This window comes from Mytilus trossulus, chromosome 14, assembly GCF_036588685.1.
Source record: "Mytilus trossulus isolate FHL-02 chromosome 14, PNRI_Mtr1.1.1.hap1, whole genome shotgun sequence".
NCBI lineage: Eukaryota > Metazoa > Mollusca > Bivalvia > Mytilida > Mytilidae > Mytilus > Mytilus trossulus.
In genome coordinates this window covers 2,493,687-2,517,116 of record NC_086386.1, presented here as the reverse complement: position 1 = coordinate 2,517,116, position 23,430 = coordinate 2,493,687, and the positions used below count along the sequence as shown (strand labels likewise).

Below are 23,430 nucleotides of genomic sequence, written 5' to 3'. Positions count from 1 at the left end.
CCAAAAATGGCATATATTTATTGATATTAAAATATACTTTTTCTTTTATCAGACACAAGCAGAATGTCCATCAGATTGTACAGGTAAAGTAAGGTTTGATTGAACATGGCTGTGCTTTGTAATCTTAGTTTGATGCTAGTTTTTTATGTGCTTCGTACTGATCGTTTGAATTAACCCAATTTAGTCCAGTCGAAATGTGAAACAATTGCTCAGATTGTGGTAAAAGCATCAAACTTTGCAAAGTATTAGTTGAGGTCATAACAAACATTTATAGCTATGGACCCAATTCAGAAAATCAAAATGGCGGCTATGGGCGGGCATTTTGAAATCATGTCCAAAAAGTTAATAAAAATTATTAGAAAAAATATGAAAAATATGTTACTTAACTAATTTTGATAAACTTTCGTATTTATTATGTCAAAGAATATAAACTGGGGACTATTTAAATATTTAGTGGCCATCTTGAATGGTGGCCATTTTGGAAACGTAAATTTCCAATATATTATTATTAGCTATCCTAATTTTTTTTTTGAATTAATACTAAGTTTTATATGCATTTACAACTAGTTTTGCTTATCATTTATTTATGACTGTTGCTTTTCATATAAGATATATTCACCAAGTGCTCAAATAAGGTATGCATATGTTAAGAAATACGTGTATGTAAAGAAATACGTTAAGTCTTTAAATTGCAGTTTAGCATGTATGGCTTAGGTACTTTTTTTACAATAAAAAAATGCGTATATACAATATGAACACTGTATGTTGAAAAGGAAAAATACGTTGGTATCAAAATCACTGGAACTGAAAAAAATCTAATAAATAAATAGACTGGAAAGAATTCCGTAACGGAAAGAGAGGACACGTGATGATTTACAATGCCAAGCAAATACAAAAGATATAGACATTTGAGCTGGTAATCAGTCATTTTTTGTAAGCATAAAACTGTTCGACGTTGATGAATGCCATGTAATGGGAGAATCACAAGGCAAAAGGTACTAATGCTGCCAAAGCAAATCTTAATATATTTAGTCAGGAAAACAAAATGAGTCACGGATTGAAAATAGCAGTAGAATAACCAGCCACAGTTGTGATGAATCAACAAGAACAATGATTGCAGAGATTTCTTTCTTTCTTTGTGCTAAGGTAACTGACTATCATCATGAATCATCAACAATTGTGATCGACAATAGAGTATGTGACTGTCACTTGAACTAGTAACCATTGTTCTTTTAGCCAGACTCAGTGCTCAAGATTAATGTTTCAGGAGCCGATCTCATGCTAAATGTTTGTTAAAACTGCACGACAAGGCAATTAGACAGAATTCGAGACGCAAAAAGAAAGTCAAGAATCTGTTATCCATGGAAATGGGGCTTGCCAAAATAATAGAAAACAGTGACGGCTTACAGTCTGGAACAGATATTACTTTAATATTTGAAATTGATGATATGGAAAAATGGTACAGTAAACGTTCTTAGTAAATATGAGTTGTCATGGAAGGAATGTTTAATACAACATTTATGAAAAATTGAATACTAACTACCATAGATAATATGCAAGCACACATGAAAGGTTGCGTCTTTCTATGGATTCTCAATGAATATGTTAGGGAAGTTCTGAAACAGGCCATATTTTTTACAAAATGTTTTAGTCGTGATGGGGAAGGCTTCTTCATAGTCAAAGTAACTAGAATAATTTGAAGAGTTAGGCTTGCTACTATAGAAAGGTTTACAGGGACATTCATTGTCGGCTTTCAAAATGAATCCGTTCCACAAACTTTGAGAAATCTTACTCTCTATCGGATGACTGATAAGTTGCAGTTGTATCCTCTGACGACGAGTTGCACAATTTAACTGATTATAGCTGAGAAATGGTGAGTGTTGTTTTCCACTCATCGATATTACTGGATTGTGCCTCGATGTTTGGCCATCCTGTATCAGTCATCCTAAGGAAACTTATGTCGGGTGAACTGATTCGTGTTAACAGCTGTTTTTGAGTGTTCCTGTAAAGCTTTTCTAAGTATCAAGCATATATATTTTGCCTGCTATGGCTATGGTGGTACCCTCGAATTATGAGGTGTGTTTCAGAGCTTCAAGAATACCTTTGTTGGAAATCAAGAGAACTAATTTATCTTGCTTGTATGCTTGCAGATATCCTTTGTTAGCTACATTCCTACTTTGTTAGATGCGTTGTATCAGTTCTTCCTTCCATGAAAACTACAAGTTGTTCCAGGCATTTATTGTACAATTTAGCGTGACCTGCAAGCTTGGAGATTGGTACAATACCTCTGCCAGACCGTGTGCCTTCAATCTATTTTATTACTTTGGAAAGCACAACTCCAAGGATAAAAGATTCTTGGCTTTCTTTCTGTGTCTTTTATTCTGCCTATTTGCTATGTTGTCAAGTTTTATCAATCATCAAGCAGGATACTAGTGATGTGACATCTCCAGCTCTTACTTTGGCTAAGGAAATATGTCTTGTAGTACAGGTGCACAGTCATGTCCCATTTTTGCCTTTGTTGGAAATCAAGAGAACTAATTTATCTTGCTTGTATGCTTGCAGATATCCTTTGTTAGCTACATTCCTACTTTGTTAGATGCGTTGTATCAGTTCTTCCTTCCATGATAACTACAAGTTGTTCCAGGCATTTATTGTACAATTTAGCGTGACCTGCAAGCTTGGAGATTGGTACAATACCTCTGCCAGACCGTGTGCCTTCAATCTATTTTATTACTTTGGAAAGCACAACTCCAAGGATAAAAGATTCTTGGCTTTCTTTCTGTGTCTTTTATTCTGCCTATTTGCTATGTTGTCAAGTTTTATCAATCATCAAGCAGGATACTAGTGATGTGACATCTCCAGCTCTTACTTTGGCTAAGGAAATATGTCTTGTAGTACAGGTGCACAGTCATGTCCTATTTTTGCCTTTGTTGGAAATCAAGAGAACTAATTTATCTTGCTTGTATGCTTGCAGATATCCTTTGTTAGCTACATTCCTACTTTGTTAGATGCGTTGTATCAGTTCTTCCTTCCATGATAACTACAAGTTGTTCCAGGCATTTATTGTACAATTTAGCGTGACCTGCAAGCTTGGAGATTGGTACAATACCTCTGCCAGACCGTGTGCCTTCAATCTATTTTATTACTTTGGAAAGCACAACTCCAAGGATAAAAGATTCTTGGCTTTCTTTCTGTGTCTTTTATTCTGCCTATTTGCTATGTTGTCAAGTTTTATCAATCATCAAGCAGGATACTAGTGATGTGACATCTCCAGCTCTTACTTTGGCTAAGGAAATATGTCTTGTAGTACAGGTGCACAGTCATGTCCCATTTTTGTCGATTTTTAAATTTCGATGTATCATGGAGATCTTCAGATACATCGCCACAGAAAAAATACATTTCAGTCATTGTTTGTGTTGATTCGGTATCACTTTACAGTGTCTTGTTACTTTTTGCTTTCTTTCAACTGGCAATTTATCTTCAACATCAGAAGTATGTTTTCCCTTTTACTGATGAAATATTTTGAAGTCTGAAAATTTGTTTGACAGGATTTTTGCCGTCTGGAGTGCTTCTGAAGTTTCATAACCCTCATTCAACTGTTTCAAAGTGAACGAAAGGAAACCCAATTCAAGACCAAACATCGTCGTATGCCTGCATCAAAAAGAGTGATTGCCAGCTCAAATGTATATATCTGTTCTGTTTGTAACTGTTTGGCATTGCATGCAAACCCTCACATGTCCTCTCTTGCCGTTTCACACATTCCTTCCAGTCTAAACGCCCATTATGTTCTTCTAGCTCCAGTGTTTTAGAAATCTTCAATGTTGATCTTTTCCAACAACAACGTTCGGTCATAAATTATATCATATATACGTAATTTCTGTTTTAAAAAGTTACTTAGGCAAACGTGTAAGAACCAGTCAGAAATTATTTTACTGATATCTTTATTTTGTAAACATGTGCATGCCTTATCTGACCATTTTGTAAATATCCAATACAAATTAGTAAAAAAAGAGTGTGAATGCAAACAGTGAATTGATAAGATTAGCGAATAATGTTATATTGGAAATTCATGTTTTCAAAATTGCCATCATTCAAAATGGCTACCAAAAAATCAATACATATGAAGTCCTCAGATGACAGTCCTTGTCTTCTTTGATGAATATACCATATGACTATAAAATAACTTCCTGCAGCAAGTGCTTAACTTATAAGTCAAAGTGAACACGGTTACTAAAGAAATGCAAATGTGTAAAGGCAGTATTAAGTTGTACTACTCTATGTTAATGTGGAGGACAATGTGATAGAATATGATAGACAGAGTGTGGTTTGACAAAACATGTACGTTTTATTTTTGTTAGATATTGTTAACGTCAATTGAGAACATTTGAGCAGTTGATGTTCCTATAACATTAATTACTTGTATGATATGAAATTCATTATGTCTGCAATCAAGGTTTTTGAAAGTTGTTTCAAATGAACAATATCAACAAAACGAATTATCCTGTTATCAGCCAACTATTATAAATGACAGGTTTACAAATATTTTCTTGCTTTATTTATACTTGTAAAATAAAATTCTCCTGTTATTCTATGTTGAACAAGCGGTGGCACGAATATTGCTTTTAGAGTAATAGTTCATTTTATAATCTTCTTAGTGGTCGCGTTTTAACTATGTCGATTACTTTTGAACATTAGAGACAATAATTCAGATTTCAACAACTATAGTTTCAAGTGTTGGGTGTGAATTTTTGGATAATAACAATAAATGTATATTGTCGGAAAATATAAAGTTATTTGTACCCGCTATGAAACAGAAGAATAACTCGGGAGGGGGTATAGGCTCGCTTTTCGTCCTGTTTATATAGTTCAAACAAATACATTTGTATATCTTCGACATTGTTTTTTTTTAAATTTTCATCAAATAATGACTACCTTTTTTTGGTTTAAAAAAACAAAAGATTTTTCAAGATGGCCGCCATTCAATATCGGTAATATTTCCAAAAACTTTGTTCAACAAGACAATTGGAATCTGCACTGTTATTCTATTACCCAGGTTTCATGTCCATATCTTCTCTAATATCATTTTCATGATTTTTTTATTAATCTATAGAGATCAAACGGCCGCCATTTTAAAATGGCCGCATCTTCCACAAATTTCGACTTTCAGAGTGGGTCCATAGCTTAAAATGTTGTCCATGACATATACTACCACTATGCCAAATTTCATGCTTTTACCAAAATCTGAGCAATTTTGTCAAAAATCTGCACACATCGACTGGACTAATTGTAACTACTTGACTAACTACTAAATGTACAGTGTATTTTTATGTTTTGCTATAACGACATTGTTCCAGGTTAGCGGATGGTTAAGCGATCACAAATATGTTCAAACCACCTACATTTGTAATATGCCGGTCTAAGCGAGGAGCCTGTTACTCATTTGTTTTCGTTGGTTAATGCCTGTCATATTCATTTTTTTATAATTTACTTTGTATGAGTACGGCCTTTCGTGTTTTCTCTTAAATTGCTTCGCATTTTAACTGACTTAACGCTTTTAAATTTGTTAATCAATGAAGTCATGACGATGACGTAACAATTGATAGTTACTCATTTGAACCCTGGAGGATATTTGACCAAAGAGTCATACTTATTTGGTTTGTTTTACCAGCATTTAATTTTGATATAGTTCTTTGTGTCTATCAATCAAAGTCAATCAATTCAAAAATATGTTTTAAAGTCATTCAACAAAGGCCGACTAACATATGTTGTTTTGAATGGAATCTTTATTTCTATAATGTCTTTATGATTATATAACTCTGTGTTTAATCTTTATATGCTTCAGGTCTTCACGTTGATGCCCTGGAAATGTTGCCAAGCGACAAACATCTGGTTAGACTTGCCAGCCATCTTGAAATCGATAGTTGTAAAGGGTTGGTCCTTCAACTCGGGTTACAAGAAATACTTTGGAAAAATGTAAATCACAAGTATGGCCAGGATGCGCTGACGCTAAATACCATGGTGTTATATGCATGGATGAATACAAAGATAAAAGGAAAGTCAACAACAAAATCATTGAATAATTTGCACGCAGGATTGAAAGCAATTGGTGCTGATACGCATGTTCTTTGCAAGGTTTGTACGTTTTACAATTTATTTTAACGTTTGCACTTTGTTTTTTTTTTGCTAGTTTACAAGTGAAATTTATAAATCGCTCTGGCATATCATCAACTGGGAGATATATACTTCACACAAGGCGCTGCTGTAATTTTGCTTCATTGTCAAGGTCACAGTTTGGAAGCTGAATTAATCTATTCATAAGATATACATTTTTTATGATGAACTGATTTTTTTGGAATTTTTGATATGGTTGATAGAAAGAAGACGGAAACAGTAAATAATCTGTATTTTTTTCATTTTTATAGAACGCATTTGTCATCTGAATTCATTTACGAATTATATAAGGTTATTTGACTTTGACGCTTTGGTCTATAATGTTTTCGTGTACAACTGAATATGTAAATAGTACACACTATTAAGAAGTATTCCTCTTGTTTATATTGCAGACATTAAATTGATTACAAGACGATTGTCGATATAAACCATATTTAGTGTTGCCCTTGTGTATTTATAAAAAAAATGTTTTTTAAAAAAGCCTTCTCTTAATTTTACTTTCAGGTGTTCAGAGAATACTCAGATTTTTCTGGTAAGACTATTATAGCAGTCAGCTATATATATGTAACATCATAATATCAAAGAGAGTTTTAAAGTCAAATATTGAGTTCAAACTGGTAAAATACTATTCTGACATTCGGTTTATATACATGCCTCTGCCAGACATTTTTCAAACCAGAGACACAGTTAGTGCAATACCAAAAAGATAAAATAGCAATACTTTAACATGTAAGATTTGCAATTATTCAGAGTCAATGAACCATGACTGAAGGAACAAGACAATATCTATGAACATGGGATGTGCTAATGATAATACAACACAAACCAAATACCATTGACTCATCATAAGTAGTTCCCGTTAACCAAACTGCTACATATTAACTAAGCAAAATTTCAAAGTCAATAAACGATGACTGAGGTTGCGGGGTCAAGTACTCTCCAAAGTAATAAGATGTACCAATACTAATACAACTGCATATCAAATATCATTCAACCTACCACAAGTGGTTCTCCGTAAACCGACATAATCACAATCTAATCTAATACATGACACCTAAGCAAAAGTTTCAAAGTCAATAGAACGTGAGAAGACCGAGACAAATGATCTCCATCGAAATGAGATATGTCAATGCTTATACAACTGCATACTAATTATCAGTTACTTACCACTAGTGGTTCACCATAAACTGACATTATCATAAATCATTACATTAAAACAAAGCAAAAAATTCGAATTCAATAGACCATGACTGAGTGTGTGAGGCAAAATCGTCTCCATGAAATGAGATATGCCACTGCTTATACAATTTCATACTAATTATAATAAAAAAGGGACAGTCAAACTCATCATGTTTTTCTCTGACTGTTTATGACGTCTTGACGCTAAATGCAATGGATGTTGGATGTGTACGGATTGATAGTTTAGTCTTAGACGGATATCATTCGTAAATATAGCTCAACATGTAGACTTCTTATGCGTTTAGGTATTTCACATCCAATTTTTTTTATGGAAATATTGTTTATAAAGCACAAAAATGTTAGTATTCAGCGCAGAAACTTACAAAACCTATAAATAGACTTATTAAGAAGGGATATAGTTACGATACTGTTGTCAGTTCATAAAAGATTGCATATTTTGGCGTTAATATTGATTCACTTATAGGGTCTTTGCATCGGAACTAAACACATTTATTAAAAAAACAGTTGTTGGCATGACACGGGTTATGCTCTTCTCATATATGTTATGATGGTATGATACTAAACCCCTAACGGGAAGGATAATGCCTGATATTCATATGATGAAATCATAATCTTTCAATCAGTTTAATTGAAGTCTGGAGCTGGCATGTCAGTCAACTGCTAGTAGTCTGTTGTTATTTATGTATAATTGTCATTAGTTTATTTTCTTTGGTTACATCTTCTGACATCAGACTCAGAATTCTCTTGAACTGAATTTTAAATGTACGTATTGTTATGAGTGTACTTTTCTTCATTGGCTAGAGGTATAGGTGGAGGGTTGAGATCTCATAAACATGTTTAACCCCGCCGCATTTTTGCGCCTGTCCAAAGAAAAGAGTCTCTGGTCTTTGTTAGTCTTGTATTATTTTAATTTTAGTTTCTTGTGTACAATTTGGAAATTAGTATGGCGTTCATTATCACTGAACTAGTATATATTTGTTTATGGGCCAGCTGAAGGACGCCTTCGGATGCGGGAATTTCTCGTTACATTGAAGACCTGTTAGTGACCTTCTGCTGTTGTTTTTTCTATGGTCGGGTTGTTGTTTTTTTGATACATTCCCCATTACCATTCTCAATTTTATTAGACGCATGCTTTTTATACGCCAGTCAAAATTTTCACGGGACATATTATGGTATACAAATGTCCGGTGTCCGTCCGTCTGTCCGGTGTCCGTCCGTCTGTCTGTTTGTCTGTCCGGCGTAAACATGTTGCACCGTAACTTGAGAACGACTTATCCAAATTTCATGAAACTTAATATAGTTGTTTCTTATGATGGTCAAATGATCTGTATAATTTTTGGTGAAAATAAGATTTAAACTTTTTTGAGTTACGGCACTTTATGACTAAAACAGGGGGGTGTTTTTTCACATGTCGCACTGTATCTAAAAAACGATTCTTGATTATGACTTAAAACTTTAAACACGTCTTAGTTATATTAATTCCAATATCTGTATACTTTTGGTGATGATTCAAAACTTTATTTTTGAGTTATTGAGTATTTTGTAAAAAAGGGGGAGGGTTTTTTTTACATGTCGCGCTATATATCAAAAAGGATTTATGATTATTGCTTAAAACTTTAAACATGTTTGTGTTATATTAATCTAAAGATCTGTATACTTTTTGGTGATGATTCAAAATTTCATTTTTGAGTTATTAGTAAAAGGGGGAGTTTTTTTTACATGTGCCGTATCCCAAAAACGATTTATGATTATTACTTAAAATTTTACACACTTCTTTCTTAAATTAATCTTATCTAAAGATCTTTATACTTTTTAGTGATGATTCAAAATTTAATTTTTGAGTTATTGAGTATTTTGTAAAACAAGGGATTTTTTTTTTAAATGTCTCGCCGTATCTCAAAAATAATTTATGATTATTGCTTTAAACTTTACACACTACTTTGTTATATTAATCAAAAGATCTGTATACTTTTTGGTTTTGATTTAACATTTTATTTTAGTAATATTTAGTTTTTTGTAAAATAAAAACAGGGTGGGGGGTTTCACATGTCACACCGTGTCTCAAAAACAATATATGGTTATTGCTTAAAACTTTCTCAGAAACTATTTTTGATTATTGCATAAGACTTCCACACAAGATGTCGGGCGTATCATGCGCTCATGGCGCAGCTGTTTATTTTATTAGTTTTCAGTTGTTTTGAACACTAGCTGTCAGATATCTGAAAGTACTCTAAGATCTGTTTCCAGTATCTCTTTGTTGTCGTGATGTACAAGTACCCGGCCACGTCCACTTGCATTTTTGTACATCTGATAAGTTAACCTTTTTCAGCTGATTTGTATAGTTCGTTCTTATGTTGTATTGTTATACCACTGTCCGAGGTTATGGGAAGGTTGGAATCCCGTTAACATGTTTAACACCGTCACATCATTTATGTATGTGCCTGGCCCAAGTCGTTCATTTTTTTTAATACAAATATTGCCGGTAGTTTTCTCGTTTGAATTGTTTTAAATTGTCATATCGGGGCCGTTGATAGCTCACCATGCGGTATGATCTTTGCTCATATTGAAGGCCGTACGGTGACCTATAGTTATTAATTTCTATGTCATTTTAGTCTCTTGTGGACAGTTGTCTCATTGGCAATCATACCACATCTTCTTTTTTCATATAAGCAAAAATTTCAAAGTCAATAATCTATACAACCAATAAATGTTTCAAATACTTTCAAAGATAGCCTATCTTTTTATTGTCTCAAAACAAAATTTCTAATTATCTTGCATCAGGTACATATGTACCATTACTCATAACGGTAAAAATAAAAACAAAATCAATATTCTCGGTCTATAGTGGAACAAAAAATTGCTAGAATATCAAATAATGTTAATAACCGATTTATCATCTTGAAACAAACCTCATGTTTTTACAATATTCAGGTACAATAACTCTTAAACGGTAAAGGCGAAAACGCCAAAAATCGACATTAACTTGTCTGATGTGTGTTAGCACAATCTATCACAATGTAAATTTATCTAAAACACGGTTATCTATTTATCATATGGAAACCTGAAAATATGAATGTTTCCAACAAACAGGTACAGTTACTCTGGAAAGTGGTCGCTGAACACAATCAAATTCAAAAACAATATATATGCAGTGGTGCAAACCTTTGCATTGAAATTTCAAACAATTTTGTACCCTTTGAAGTACAAATACCTTTAAACAAACACATTTGAAATTTCCACACTCAATTACATGTTCATTTGCTCTAGGAAAGTAGCATTTAAAATGATGAACACCAACATACCTAATTTTGTGTGATCAAAATCATTTAAGGAAATAAATTTCAGATAACAAAAATGTGTAAGAAATAGAAACTTAAATTGATAGATGACAATTTGTCGTGAGATTGTTAAGAATATTCATTTTCATTTACAGAATTTCCAAATGTCGGACCAGACGAAGTTCCAAATGATGATATCATGAATAATCTACCCCACAACCTTGGTAACTGCGCTTTACATCTGGGTGTAGAACTAGGAATTACTATTAATTCTATAGAGCAGACAAAGACAGACTACCGAAAGATGTACGACCAAACCGCAGATATATTAAGAAAATGGAAAAACTCAACAGAAGAAAAACCTACTGTGTTCAAGTTACTGGTTGGTCTGGAACGCGTTCATCTTGGAGGGTTTCAGTTTGTAAAAGACATGTATCTCCGCAAATGATTTTGTAAATAACGAATGTCAATCAATGAATGCTGTTTTTACATTTTACTCGATATACACTGAAGTGCAGCAATAGTATATGTCATACATTTTCGTTCAACTAAATCCAATATACAAAGATTTCATCTACAATATGTGTCGTACCATTTAATGCGCCTCTATACAATTTGCATGGTATGCGTAAAACAATATTGATTAAAAACAAATTAATTTCCACGGTATTTGTAAAACAAATTGAGTAAATTCAACTCCTTTCCCTTAGTAATTTTTATTCATTTAACAAACTGTCCACGGTATGTGTCGCACATTTTGGTTCTACCATTCAGACGATATGCAAGCCTTAGAAAAAGATTTACCTTATAAAGCTTTGCAATTTATTAAAATAATCATTTGTACAGGCCAGTGCTTTTCTGTTTGTTTGTTGTTGTGTTTTTCCTTTCATTGCATGTCAGGGGTTTGATAGTCTGCGACCAACTTTTTTTGATTAACTAACCTTTATCGAACTCGCTCAGAGCCATACATTTGAAGTCAATGATGTATAAGAACTGAAACAATTGAAGAGTTGTATGAACTGAAAGAATCTAGAAATGATACTCACATCCATCTTACATAAATTTAGTCTGAGGGAGTTGAAACTCTACATTAGTTTCTTAATAATTCATATAATCATAACCGGAAAATAAGTATGGCATTGTATTTTAGTCCACATTTAAATAGACAATGACAACATTTTCGCATGATTGAATCCTTTCAAATCATCATGTACATATTTTCGTTCACAATTTATCTTTCTATTCATTCTTGTTATACTTCTGATTTATTTATCTGTTTGTATTTAACCTGAAGTAAAGGCTAAATTATATTGATACCAATAACAACTCATGTCAAGTAATCTTCGTTTCATTTTTTAACAATGATGTCAAAATTTACCAAAAAAGTAATAAGACTTATATCATGTCTATAAAATGTTTTTTAACTGTCATGATGCTGTAAGAAGTACGAATTTGCCGTCTGTATTTCAGCTTTTATCTAAGGCTGTTGTCTTAATTTTATCCAAGCTTTTTTGGCCAAGTGGTCTATGTTGTTCGTTTATGATATAGGTAATGTGTGAAAACTAAGGTCTGTAAGGTTAACTCCAATCTTTGTTAAATCTTTGCACGTTAAGAACCCTTGCAACAACCCTTTGAGGGGTCCGTAGGTGGCCTGTTGCAAGGCAGAATATCTGTCCCTTCCATATACCATCCTTTTCCGGTGGCAGTCCAAATTGCTCCGACCATCATCCCAGATGGCCTCTATTGTATCAACCTACCTATTGTATTTAGTGTGAACTTGTTCTCGTCCTGAATATGCATGAAATATTTGCCACTGGACGTTAAGCAACCAACCAACAATCAATATTAACAAGAATTGCCAGTTTTTCACAAACAACTATCAGGCACTCATATTTTCTCGACCAATAACCATTGGCTGCGTTGATTTAACTGTGCTGAAAGTGGCGTTAAAGTCAAAAGTTATAATAAAAAAAAATAATCTATCTTCCACCTTAATTTACTTGCATTTATTACAATATTTTATGTTTTTAAAATATATTGATTTGAATGTGTATGTGAGTATTTTTGTAATTTCTACTTCTATCTAACAGAAAATGTATTAATATGTCTGTGTAGTTGTCATCTTGGTTTCAAGTTCAATGTTTTTATTGTCAATACATTACTGTGCTACAAAATGTATCAAGTTGAACTTAAAACTTGGTTTATAAAATATGTCACCAATGTATGTAAAAATGTATACATAATAATATTAAAATATTACATTCAATGATTTTAACCTTACTCTTTTAATTGTTTGTTATAAGTTCTGGTTCAAAATTTATAGTATTAACCACTCGACAATGTGCTATAAAAGATGCAAATAACACGTTTTAGGTGAAGATTGCATGAAATGCAATCCAAACCTTATGGGACTGACTTGATATCTAAATATTCCAAGGCTTATAACTACCTTTTTATACACAAAATATGGTTCAAGGATCATAACATTCTATTAATCCTATCCATGAACATTTCAAGAAATATATCGCTTTAATTTATGCTCCGATATTAAAGGCAAAAAATGATGTAACAGTTGTCAAAACAATTACATTACTTTTGCAAGTGCAGGAATCTAATAACTGTTATAAAAGAAGAATGATGTCATTGTTATAATCTTCCTTATACATTTGGTGTTATTTTCATTTGTCTAGAATTGCTGTGAAATCAACTACATGTACAACCAATGCAATAATTACCTATCACTGATAAATTGAAGCAATGTTTACCGTTCAGTGCACGTGCTTAAAAGCACTTTGATTAAATTTCATGCCGCTTAAGCAATTTTCTGGAGTTTACCATCATTAAGAAACTACAAGTCAAATATTGCAAAGCCATGGATGTATAAGAAACAAAACAGTTAAAAAGGTATATGACTAAACAGGGCCTAAAATAAAGGCAACAGTAGTATAATGCTGTTCAAAAGACATAAATTGATTGAGAGAAAGCAAATTCGGGTAACATACTTCAACCCAGGGAAACACACCAAATATAAGAGGAAAACTGAAACAAAAGCAAACGCCAACATACATAGAAACGAACTGTTTGTTAACAACTGCCATATTCCTGATTTGTTAAAGAACATTTTAAGAAAAAACATGATGCATTGAACCTGTTCGTATTGCTAGCCAACCTCCCATTTTTACGGCAATGTAAAAATATTACGCTAAAATGACAACAATACTTGACAGAACAAACATATGCAAGAACACTCATCACAGAGATACACACAAAAACATAATATAATGTTGACACAGCATGCAAACGGCAAAACAACAAGGAACACATACACCAACGACAGACGCCACAGGAACATAATATAATGTTGACACAGCATGCAAACGGCAAAACAACAAGGAACACATACGTCAACGACATACACCACAGTAACACCATATAATGTTGACACAGTATGCAAACCGCAAAACAACAAGGAACACCTACATCAACGACAGACGCCACAGGAACATATTATAATGTTGACACAGCATGCAAACCACCGAACAACAAGGAACATCTACATCAACGACAGACGCCACAGGAACATAATATAATGTTGACACAGCATGCAAACCGCAAAACAACAAGGAACACCTACATCAACGACAGACGCCACAGGAACATAATATAATGTTGACACAGCATGCAAACCACCGAACAACAAGGAACATTTACATCAACGACACACGCCACAGGAACATAATATAATGTGGACACAGCATAAAAACCGCAGAACAACAAGGAACACCTACGTCAACTACAGACGCCACAGGAACATAATATAATGTTGACACAGCATTAAAACCGCAGAACAACAAGGAACACCTACATCAACGACAGACGCCACAGGAACATAATATAATGTGGACACAGCATACAAACCGCAGAACAACAAGGAACAACTACGTCAACGACAGACGCCACAGGAACATAATATAATGTGGACACAGCATACAAACCGCAGAACAACAAGGAACACCTACATCAAGGACAGACGCCACAGGAACATAATATAATGTTGACACAGCATACAAAACGCAGAACAACAAGGAACACCTACATCAACGACAGACGCCACAGGAACATAATATAATTTGGACACATCATGCAAACCGCAGAACAACAAGGAACACCTACATCAACGACAGACGCCACAGGAACATAATATAATGTGGACACAGCATACAAACCGCAGAACAACAAGGAACACCTACATTAACGACAGACGCCACAGGAACATAATATAATGTGGACACAGCATGCAAACCGCAGAACAACAAGGAACACCTATATCAACGACAGACGCCACAGGAACATAATATAATGTGGACACAGCATGCAAACCGCAAAACAACAAGGAACACCTACATCAACGACATACGCCACAGGAACTTAATATAATGTTGACACAGCATGCAAACCGCAGAACAACAAGGAACACCTTCATCAACGACAGACGCCACAGGAACATAATATAATGTGGACACAGCATACAAACCGCAGAACAACAAGGAACACCTACATCAACGACAGACGACACAGGAACATAATATAATGTGGACACAGCATACAAACCGCAGAACAACAAGGAACACCTAAATCAACGACAGACGCCACAGGAACATAATATAATGTGGACACAGCATGCAAACCGCAAAACAACAAGGAACACCTACATCAACGACATACGCCACAGGAACTTAATATAATGTTGACACAGCATGCAAACCGCAGAACAACAAGGAACACCTTCATCAACGACAGACGCCACAGGAACATAATATAATGTGGACACAGCATACAAACCGCAGAACAACAAGGAACACCTACATCAACGACAGACGACACAGGAACATAATATAATGTGGACACAGTATACAAACCGCAGAACAACAAGGAACACCTACATCAACGACAGACGCCACAGGAACATAATATAATGTGGACACAGCATACAAACTGCAGAACAACAAGGAGCACCTAAATCAACTACAGACGCCACAGGATCATAAACATTGACGATGTAACAAATATGTTATCTAGAACTTCACACAATTATTTTCATTAAACCAGTACAAACGATTTTCGCGATACTAATGGTATCATAAGGCTATATTAAAATTATTTAGACCTAGACAAAACAATCAAAATTCCACTTTGCAGGTTGAAGTTGAAATCTGAGTTTCATTTTTTTATTGAAATTTATAAACGTAAACTTTTAGAATGGTTTGCTACAAATCATGTCAGTACAGAATTACTAACCACTGAGCTGATTACACTCTCTGGGTACTCATTGTAAATCAACAGAGGTATCGACCCCGACATTAAATTGAATCTTGTTATTTCAATTGTTGCCAAAACTTGCTACATGAGAAGTGATGAATAAAAAGTGAATAAGTAGAACTTTTCAAATCGTCCAAGCCCCAAATCGGCCATCCCCAAAATTCGAAAACGAGGCTTAGATTCCTCTTGACTACATTGGAAAACGTCTGTATCCACATGTTCTCTTTTTCTTTCTGGTTTGATGGTCGTTTGTCTTTTGGAATTTTATCATAAGTCCTAAATACAGATTTTTGAGTACCCCAGCCAAAGTCCCTTGCCAACTGTGCGTACACTAACAACGCTATACCAGGATTAGTACACCATTTGTCATACTTTGCCCCTTCCTGTAAACAAAAGTGTGTGTATGTCTATACAAATTAAAACCTTTGAAATTACGGATTTTCGAATAAGTTTCTTGTAATACATTATGACAGATTAATATTGCTCATCGCCGCCATATTTAAACAATATCTAGTTATGATAGGGACATAAAAATCAAGTGTATTATTTTGTTTGTTGACACAAATCAATCAAGTTTTGTTTATACAATAAATTAATCAGTAGAGGTATGTATACGAAGCCGTATATTTCAAGTTACAAAAACACGTTTTGAACACCGGTTATTTTTCTTGGCATTAAAAAGTGATTATCTTGTGTTTTCTATGTTATGCTATTGTTTCAGAAAAAGGGAGAAGGTTTGGATCAATTAAAACGTTTAATACCGCTGAAAATGTTTGCACCTGTCCAAGTCAGGAATCTGATGTACAGTAGTTGTCGTTTGTTTATGTTATATATACGTGTTTCTCGTGTCTCGTTTTGTTTATATAGATTAGACCGTTGGTTTTCCCGTTTGAAAGGTTTTACACTAGTAATTTGGGGGTCCTTTATAGCTTGTTGTTCGGTGTGAGCCAATGCTCCGTGTTGAAGGCCGTACTTGAACCTATAATGGTTTACTTTTTAAATTGTTATTTGGATGGAGAGTTGTCTCATTGGCACTCACACCACATCTTCCTATATCTATGAAACAAGAATTAGGATTGTGTATAAATTTGAGAACAAACACTCATAGATATAACTTATATGATATATCTTACCCGGACATAGTTGTTTGCATTTTCGAACTTTTATCTGACCCAGAGATGATCCCATGGTTTCACATTGCAAACTACGTCCATAGCATGCAAAGTAAATATATTACAAGTCACCTCCTTCGTTCTACCCCACGTCCACATAGAATCCTGGAAATTATGTCCCAGTTCATGGAACATTCCCCAGCTCCTTTCATGTTGTTTACGTTTAAAATGTGGTCCCTGGACAATAGGAAGCAGTCCTCGTAGATCTAATTACAAATGTAAAATGGTTCATGTAATAATAAAACTTTTTCTTGAATGAATCCTACAATGTAAACATATTGGTATTTGATAAAATTCTAAGACGTTTGAGGCATAGGGTACACAATCTTCATACTATTTGCAAATCAGGATTTTCGTTAATGAGAATGATAATGCAATTAAGAATGGAAATGGGGGATGTGTCAAAGAAAGAACAACCCGATCATAGAGCAGACAACAGCTGAAGGCCACCCATTGGTCTTCAATGCAGCTAGAAACTCTCGTAACCGGAGGCGTTCTTCATCTGGCCCCTAAACAAATATGTATACTAGTTCAATGAAAGGACGTCATTTTGTCAGATATGTTAGGAATGCAATTTGAAATTATGATGCTTGGTTTGTATGGAAATACTACTATAAGAGATAAACTATATCTAAAACGTCATGTGTGCAAAAGGAAAGGATCAACAGACAAACAAACAAATATTAGTGCCCAACCAAAACATGGAAAACATAAAAAAAAATATCAACTGAGCAACACAAACCCCTTCAAACCTGAGAATGATAACATGTAGCTGGACGTGTGAGCAGATAAAAATCCATATGTGACACTCTTCAATATAACTTCCTATTTTTGTTACAGCAAACATGAATCACGTTAAAAGAAGGAAAGTCAAAAGACTAAAAAAAGTACAGAATATACAAAATTCTAACATATTTTCTTTAGTCAATTTTTAAACCGAACCTTATTAGGATCTGCCATGTCCAGATGGGTGACGATTGGATAACCAGAATGCATGTAACCAATTGACGGCTGTTCATCTGTAACAACCCATTGTCCTCTACCATTGGATGGATCCTTCCCAAGTAGGTCAATGTGGGCAGATACTACAGAATCCCAAACTTTCATTGTCATTGTTGGATCTGAGAGCTGTCTTACTGACGCGGATGGTAAGGTCAAAGCTATTTTGTCACCAATGATATCACACCATAGTCCTGGCTTGTAACGTTCTACAGTTTCCCATGTATCTGCCGTTTTGTAAGTAAATATGTGAGCAGGTACGACATTGTGTAGTCTCAACTGCAATTTATCCTTTGTACTTTTAGGCGACTGTAAATAAATCAGTCCTCCAAATGGACTGCAAATGGTTAGTGGTGTTGAAGACAAATTTCTCAATTCGTTTGTTTTAAGCTCTTTCTTTATTCTGATCTTAGGCCATCGTCATAGCTTAGAATTAATATTGTAAAGCTCGTCACCATGCAGACCAATAATAATATTCCATGTTTTTTTCGTCTTGCTGCACGACAATTCCATGATAATAATTTGTGTGTTTGTGAGGAAAATTCTAATTCGATAGACTGAACTTCCGGTGTATTCTCAAATTTTCCCGGAAATTCATGAATTCCTTCTGCTAATACTACATTCCCTTCTAAGCCATCTCGTATCATGATATCGCACACAAGCATCGCAGCTTTTTTGGCGCCATGTGACTCAACGGGTTTACTCCGTGTTGGTATATATGGTCGTTATTTGCTGATAATTTCTGAATCATTTCCACAACATGTGGTTTGTGTTTGATATAAAGTTCCTCTGGTAAGTGTACTACACTGTGTAGTAATCCTCCTAATCTGTTAATCTTTTCTGGGTGCTTGTTAATTGCTGAAACTAGATCACTGGGCTTTGCATAATCCGCCATATTGTCGTTTACTAAAAGTTCCGCTAAATCGCTATCATTCTTGTACATTAATTTACCAGCATAAGCGATACCTATTGCCCTGAAGATGATGTTAAGTGGTATATTTTCAACGTCTATTTTATAAACCTCTGCAAATCTCCATGGGCACACTCCACATATCAATCCACCTCCTCTCTCTACCCAATCAAGTAATTTCAATACACTGTCATCCTCTATCCGAACCGGAAGTCCATTCCATGTTAATATCCTACATTCAGGAAGAAGCTCATCGAAGATATTAAAGTAATCAGAAAAACAAGGTATCTCATTTCCCTTGTCTGTGTTTTTCGTTATCCAATTTCTGATATTTTCGTTGAATCGTTTGTTTTTGCGTTTCGTATCTTTCTTTCCAAAACTGTTAACAAATACATTGTGCGAAAATACAATTACGGAATAACAGTACTGTAGTTACGCTACGCGTCGCCAGTAAAACTGCATTTGCGACCGTCAAATCTACAATTGACGGTGGCAACTCTTCAACTACAGTACTGTTATTCCGATTCTAATGCATTACAAAAAGAAATGATACGATAAAACTTGAAAAAAGGTCTAAATTTGACAAATAAAAAAAATCCGCGAAACTTCATTAATGATTTTGGCGCAAAGACGTCATGGCTAAACGTGACGTCATACAAATGAAAACTTACAAACTGGAGATAATTACGTTACCGGTACGATTCAAATTCGGATAAAATTACATCAAAATGGCGAATTCGAGGTAGGTGTTGTTGTATTTTCGATTATATAGAAGTAATCGAACATTTGTTTATTCAACAATTCAAAATGGCGGGTCCATCCTTAGTTACGCCTGGTCAACTGTGGATTTGACGTCAACTTTTAGCCAATGAAAAAAATTGTTACATACAAATTGCATTAGAATTATTCTTCCTTTACCAAATTCAGCTGAAAAAATAAACAGTATTAAAGGATACAAGGTTAATTTTTACATTTACAAAAAACATTCAAATAGGAAAACCAACGATCTAATCTATTTAATTTAAAAACAAGACACTTATTACCACACAAACAAAGACAACTACTGAACATCAGGTTTCTGACTTAGGACAGGTGCATTAGTGAAACATCACATCATACATGTGACATAGAAAGATACACTATACAATCCTGACTTAGGACTGGTGCATTAGTGAAACATCACATCATACATGTGACATAGAAAGATACACTATAAAATATGAACGTATTGATGTTCTTTTCAAACCTAAATATAAGTACAATGGAATATCAAAAAAAATATCGAAGTCGTTTTGATAATTTTTTTCAGAAAAATAAATGGTTATGACAGAAAGTAGGAACATATGTTATAGATTATCAGTTTTGCTTTTATAATATTCCTCCTCGCTTAAAGTAGATGAAATGATTTTTTGTTGTCTTTTGCTATCCCTATGTCAGCCTCGACATTCAAAGTATTTTTCCGATATCTGTTTCAAAGTTTGTTACAAACATCGACTGTACGTTGTTCAAACACAAAAAAAAAACATTGAATCGAATCAAATGTAACTATAACATAGCAAAAATTCAACTGAAAACCCTTTTAAATTGAAATTCGTAAAATATCGATAGAAACGTAATCAGCAAGAGAAAAACAAATTTATATAGCACTTATTGATTGCTATTTGTATCAACATAGGACATGTAGAAGAATAAACGCTATATAACAATAAAGAATACAAACCTGCCGCACAAAAAACGTGTCCTTTCTTGTTTGCAAGGATTGCCTGTGAAGTCTCTCCGTACACAAAAATTACTCCCGGGACACAGCCTGGAAATGACAACATGTCAACACCGTCCAGAATTTCTATTTTCCAGCCTTTCATTTCAATTGTCTTTTACAAATAATAAGAAATATTATAAGAATACTATAATGAAATCAGGATATTTATAATCGAGAGTTTAATGGCTTACTTGTTTTTCTCTTAAACATTCTTCATGTTCTGTTAGGTATACTGGTATACAACTAGTAGTATTCATAATAATCATTATTCCCAAGTCTTTGACACATAGATGACGTTTCAATTGATATGAATGTATTTATACATATGTAATTCTACTATTTTGGTAATCAACATAAATAAATCATGAATGTGAAAAAGCCAGAAGAATACATATATAAACTTTCATGATACGGATGAAAACTGAGAGCGCCGAATTAATCATGTTAATGGAGTATGAATCTTGATTAAACATTAGTCTAACAATTTAGTCTCTAGTAATTTTTGAATTCATGCATATATAATGGACGAATCATTTTAGGAGAGGAAAGGAAAAGGGGCCTTTACGCCCTATTTGGCATACATACTAGTGCAATTTCAAAACTTTCAGTACATACTCTTACACTTATATAAAACCTATGTACATGTTGTTTAGATGTTGTTTTTTTACATTAAATGAGTCCGTACTTTGGCATCGCATCAAACCATGACAACACGTGTTTATTTTATACAATAGATATAGGAAGATGTGGTGTGAGTGCCAATGAGACAACTCTCCATCCAAATAACAATTTAAAAATTAAACCATTATAGGTTAAAGTACGGCCTTCAACACGGAGCCTTGGCTCACACCGAACAACAAGCTATAAAGGGCCCCAAAATTACTAGTGTAAAACCATTCAAACGGGAAAACCAACGGTCTAATCTATATAAACAAAACGAAAAACGAGAAACACGTATATATTACATAAACAAACGACAACTACTGTACATCAGATTCCTGACTTAGGACAGGTGCAAAGTTCCCTTTTTACATCAAATGTTAAGTACATAACAGATTGAACAAGTTTGTGGGCTACCAAAACAAAATCATTATTATTATGCAATAACATTACCAAACCAACAGGTGTACAGTTTTAATTACCGAAAAGATATGTAAAAAACACCGACACCAACTGATCATGCTGATAGAAATATATAACATACCTGATAAATGTTCTTATTTTATGTAAACACTGACTGTAAACCGACACCAGTAGATATAAATATATATATAACATATCTTACACAAGTCTTACAGAGATAATACACAGTAAACTGAATGTTTTCATGAAATTATCATATTAACAGCTGTTGGATTACAATGTCATTTTTATAGTGTGATTTTGTCAATATCAAGAACGTCGAGTTCAATATTCAAAACGGTGTATCTGACAAAGTTATTTAAAATATCGAAAAATTGAACTATACACATGTCCTTTACACCTAATATTATATTGTACTCTGACATAACGTTCATTTTCGGAATAATACACAATCGATTATGAAAAATTATATGTGTTTAACTTTGAACTTGACATATAATTAACGACGGCATAAGGTAGAAAAACGTTGATAAACAATCAACTCCGGATCCGTTTATATTTATGCGTTTGTTTTCGTCTGTTTTCAGCAACAATAATCAGTAATTTATATTTAATAAGTATTTTAAAAATATAAAACTCTGCAATAATATTGAAAATCTATAACCGGCTTCTGTTGAACAATGTTGAACCTGATAAAATTTGAATAACAGATTTTTTAAATTTTATTTCAATATTTCACAGATTCAGTGGCGGATCCAGAAATTTTCATAAGTGGGGGCCCACTGACTGCCTAAAAGGGTGCCCGCTCCAATCACGCTTCAGTGATTTCCAATATAAGCAACCAATTTTTTTCCCAAAGGGGGGGGGGCGGGCTCCCTCAAATAAATACTCTCAAAAACTCATTCTGTCCGTGAAGGTCCGTTTGTTTCTACAATATAATTGAACACATAAGCTACTTTATGCTAGCACCCTAGATTTATGTTCTTATCAACGAATGCTGAAAAAGTGTCATTGTTATAATCTAACAGGCTAAAATGTTAGTTATTATTTTTTCTTACTTTTTATTCTGGGATACGAAAAAAAAAGACCAGAATAACCTTAAATGATCCTCGAACGAACTATTAAATCTGAAGTTGTACATAGGAATAAATGCTCAATAGAAATCCGTCCGTAGTTTATTATCCCCTGTGTTTTGGCTGTCAAGTTATCAAAGAACAATTATCTATAATAGAGGAAATAAAGTTATGTATAGTAGTTGGCGTTAATTTTAACTCACAGGAAACGTACGTTCGTTTGATTCTGATAATACAAAGCCCGATAAAAAGGAAGTATTGTTAATCATGATATCCTTTTAGCAGTCAGGGGTGTTACTTAAACAAGTTATTTTTTTTAATTACTTATATAAGTATTTTTTTATTTTAAAAATAATAAAATTACTTAATAGAGTTATTTAATTTTTTAATAGAAACATAGACTAAATGTAGTTTTCATGATTTTAAACAACATTTTATATCATAAAATAAAGAATTTATCAGATTT

At 33.8% G+C, this 23,430-nt stretch overlaps 1 protein-coding gene across 1 annotated transcript; it reads right to left on the bottom strand.

Annotated features, from left to right (window-relative positions):
• Positions 1-17,123: 17,123 nt before the first annotated feature.
• LOC134695716 (TRPM8 channel-associated factor homolog) lies at positions 17,124-18,291 on the bottom strand. The gene is made up of 2 exons (XM_063557087.1): positions 18,083-18,291; positions 17,124-17,346 (listed from the first exon to the last, which is right to left on the bottom strand). Exons 1-2 carry the CDS (start codon positions 18,251-18,253, stop codon positions 17,209-17,211), a joined length of 309 nt encoding a protein of 102 aa, XP_063413157.1. The 5' UTR covers positions 18,254-18,291; the 3' UTR covers positions 17,124-17,208.
• Positions 18,292-23,430: the final 5,139 nt, after the last annotated feature.

Coding starts and splice junctions, on each gene's coding strand:
- LOC134695716 (XM_063557087.1), bottom strand. CDS start 18,253: ATGACAATGAAAGTTTGGGATTCTGTAGTATCTGCCCACATTGACCTA. Junction 17,347..18,082: donor ACATGGCAGATCCTAATAAG/GTTCGGTTTAAA, acceptor ATTTGTAATTAG/ATCTACGAGGACTGCTTCCT.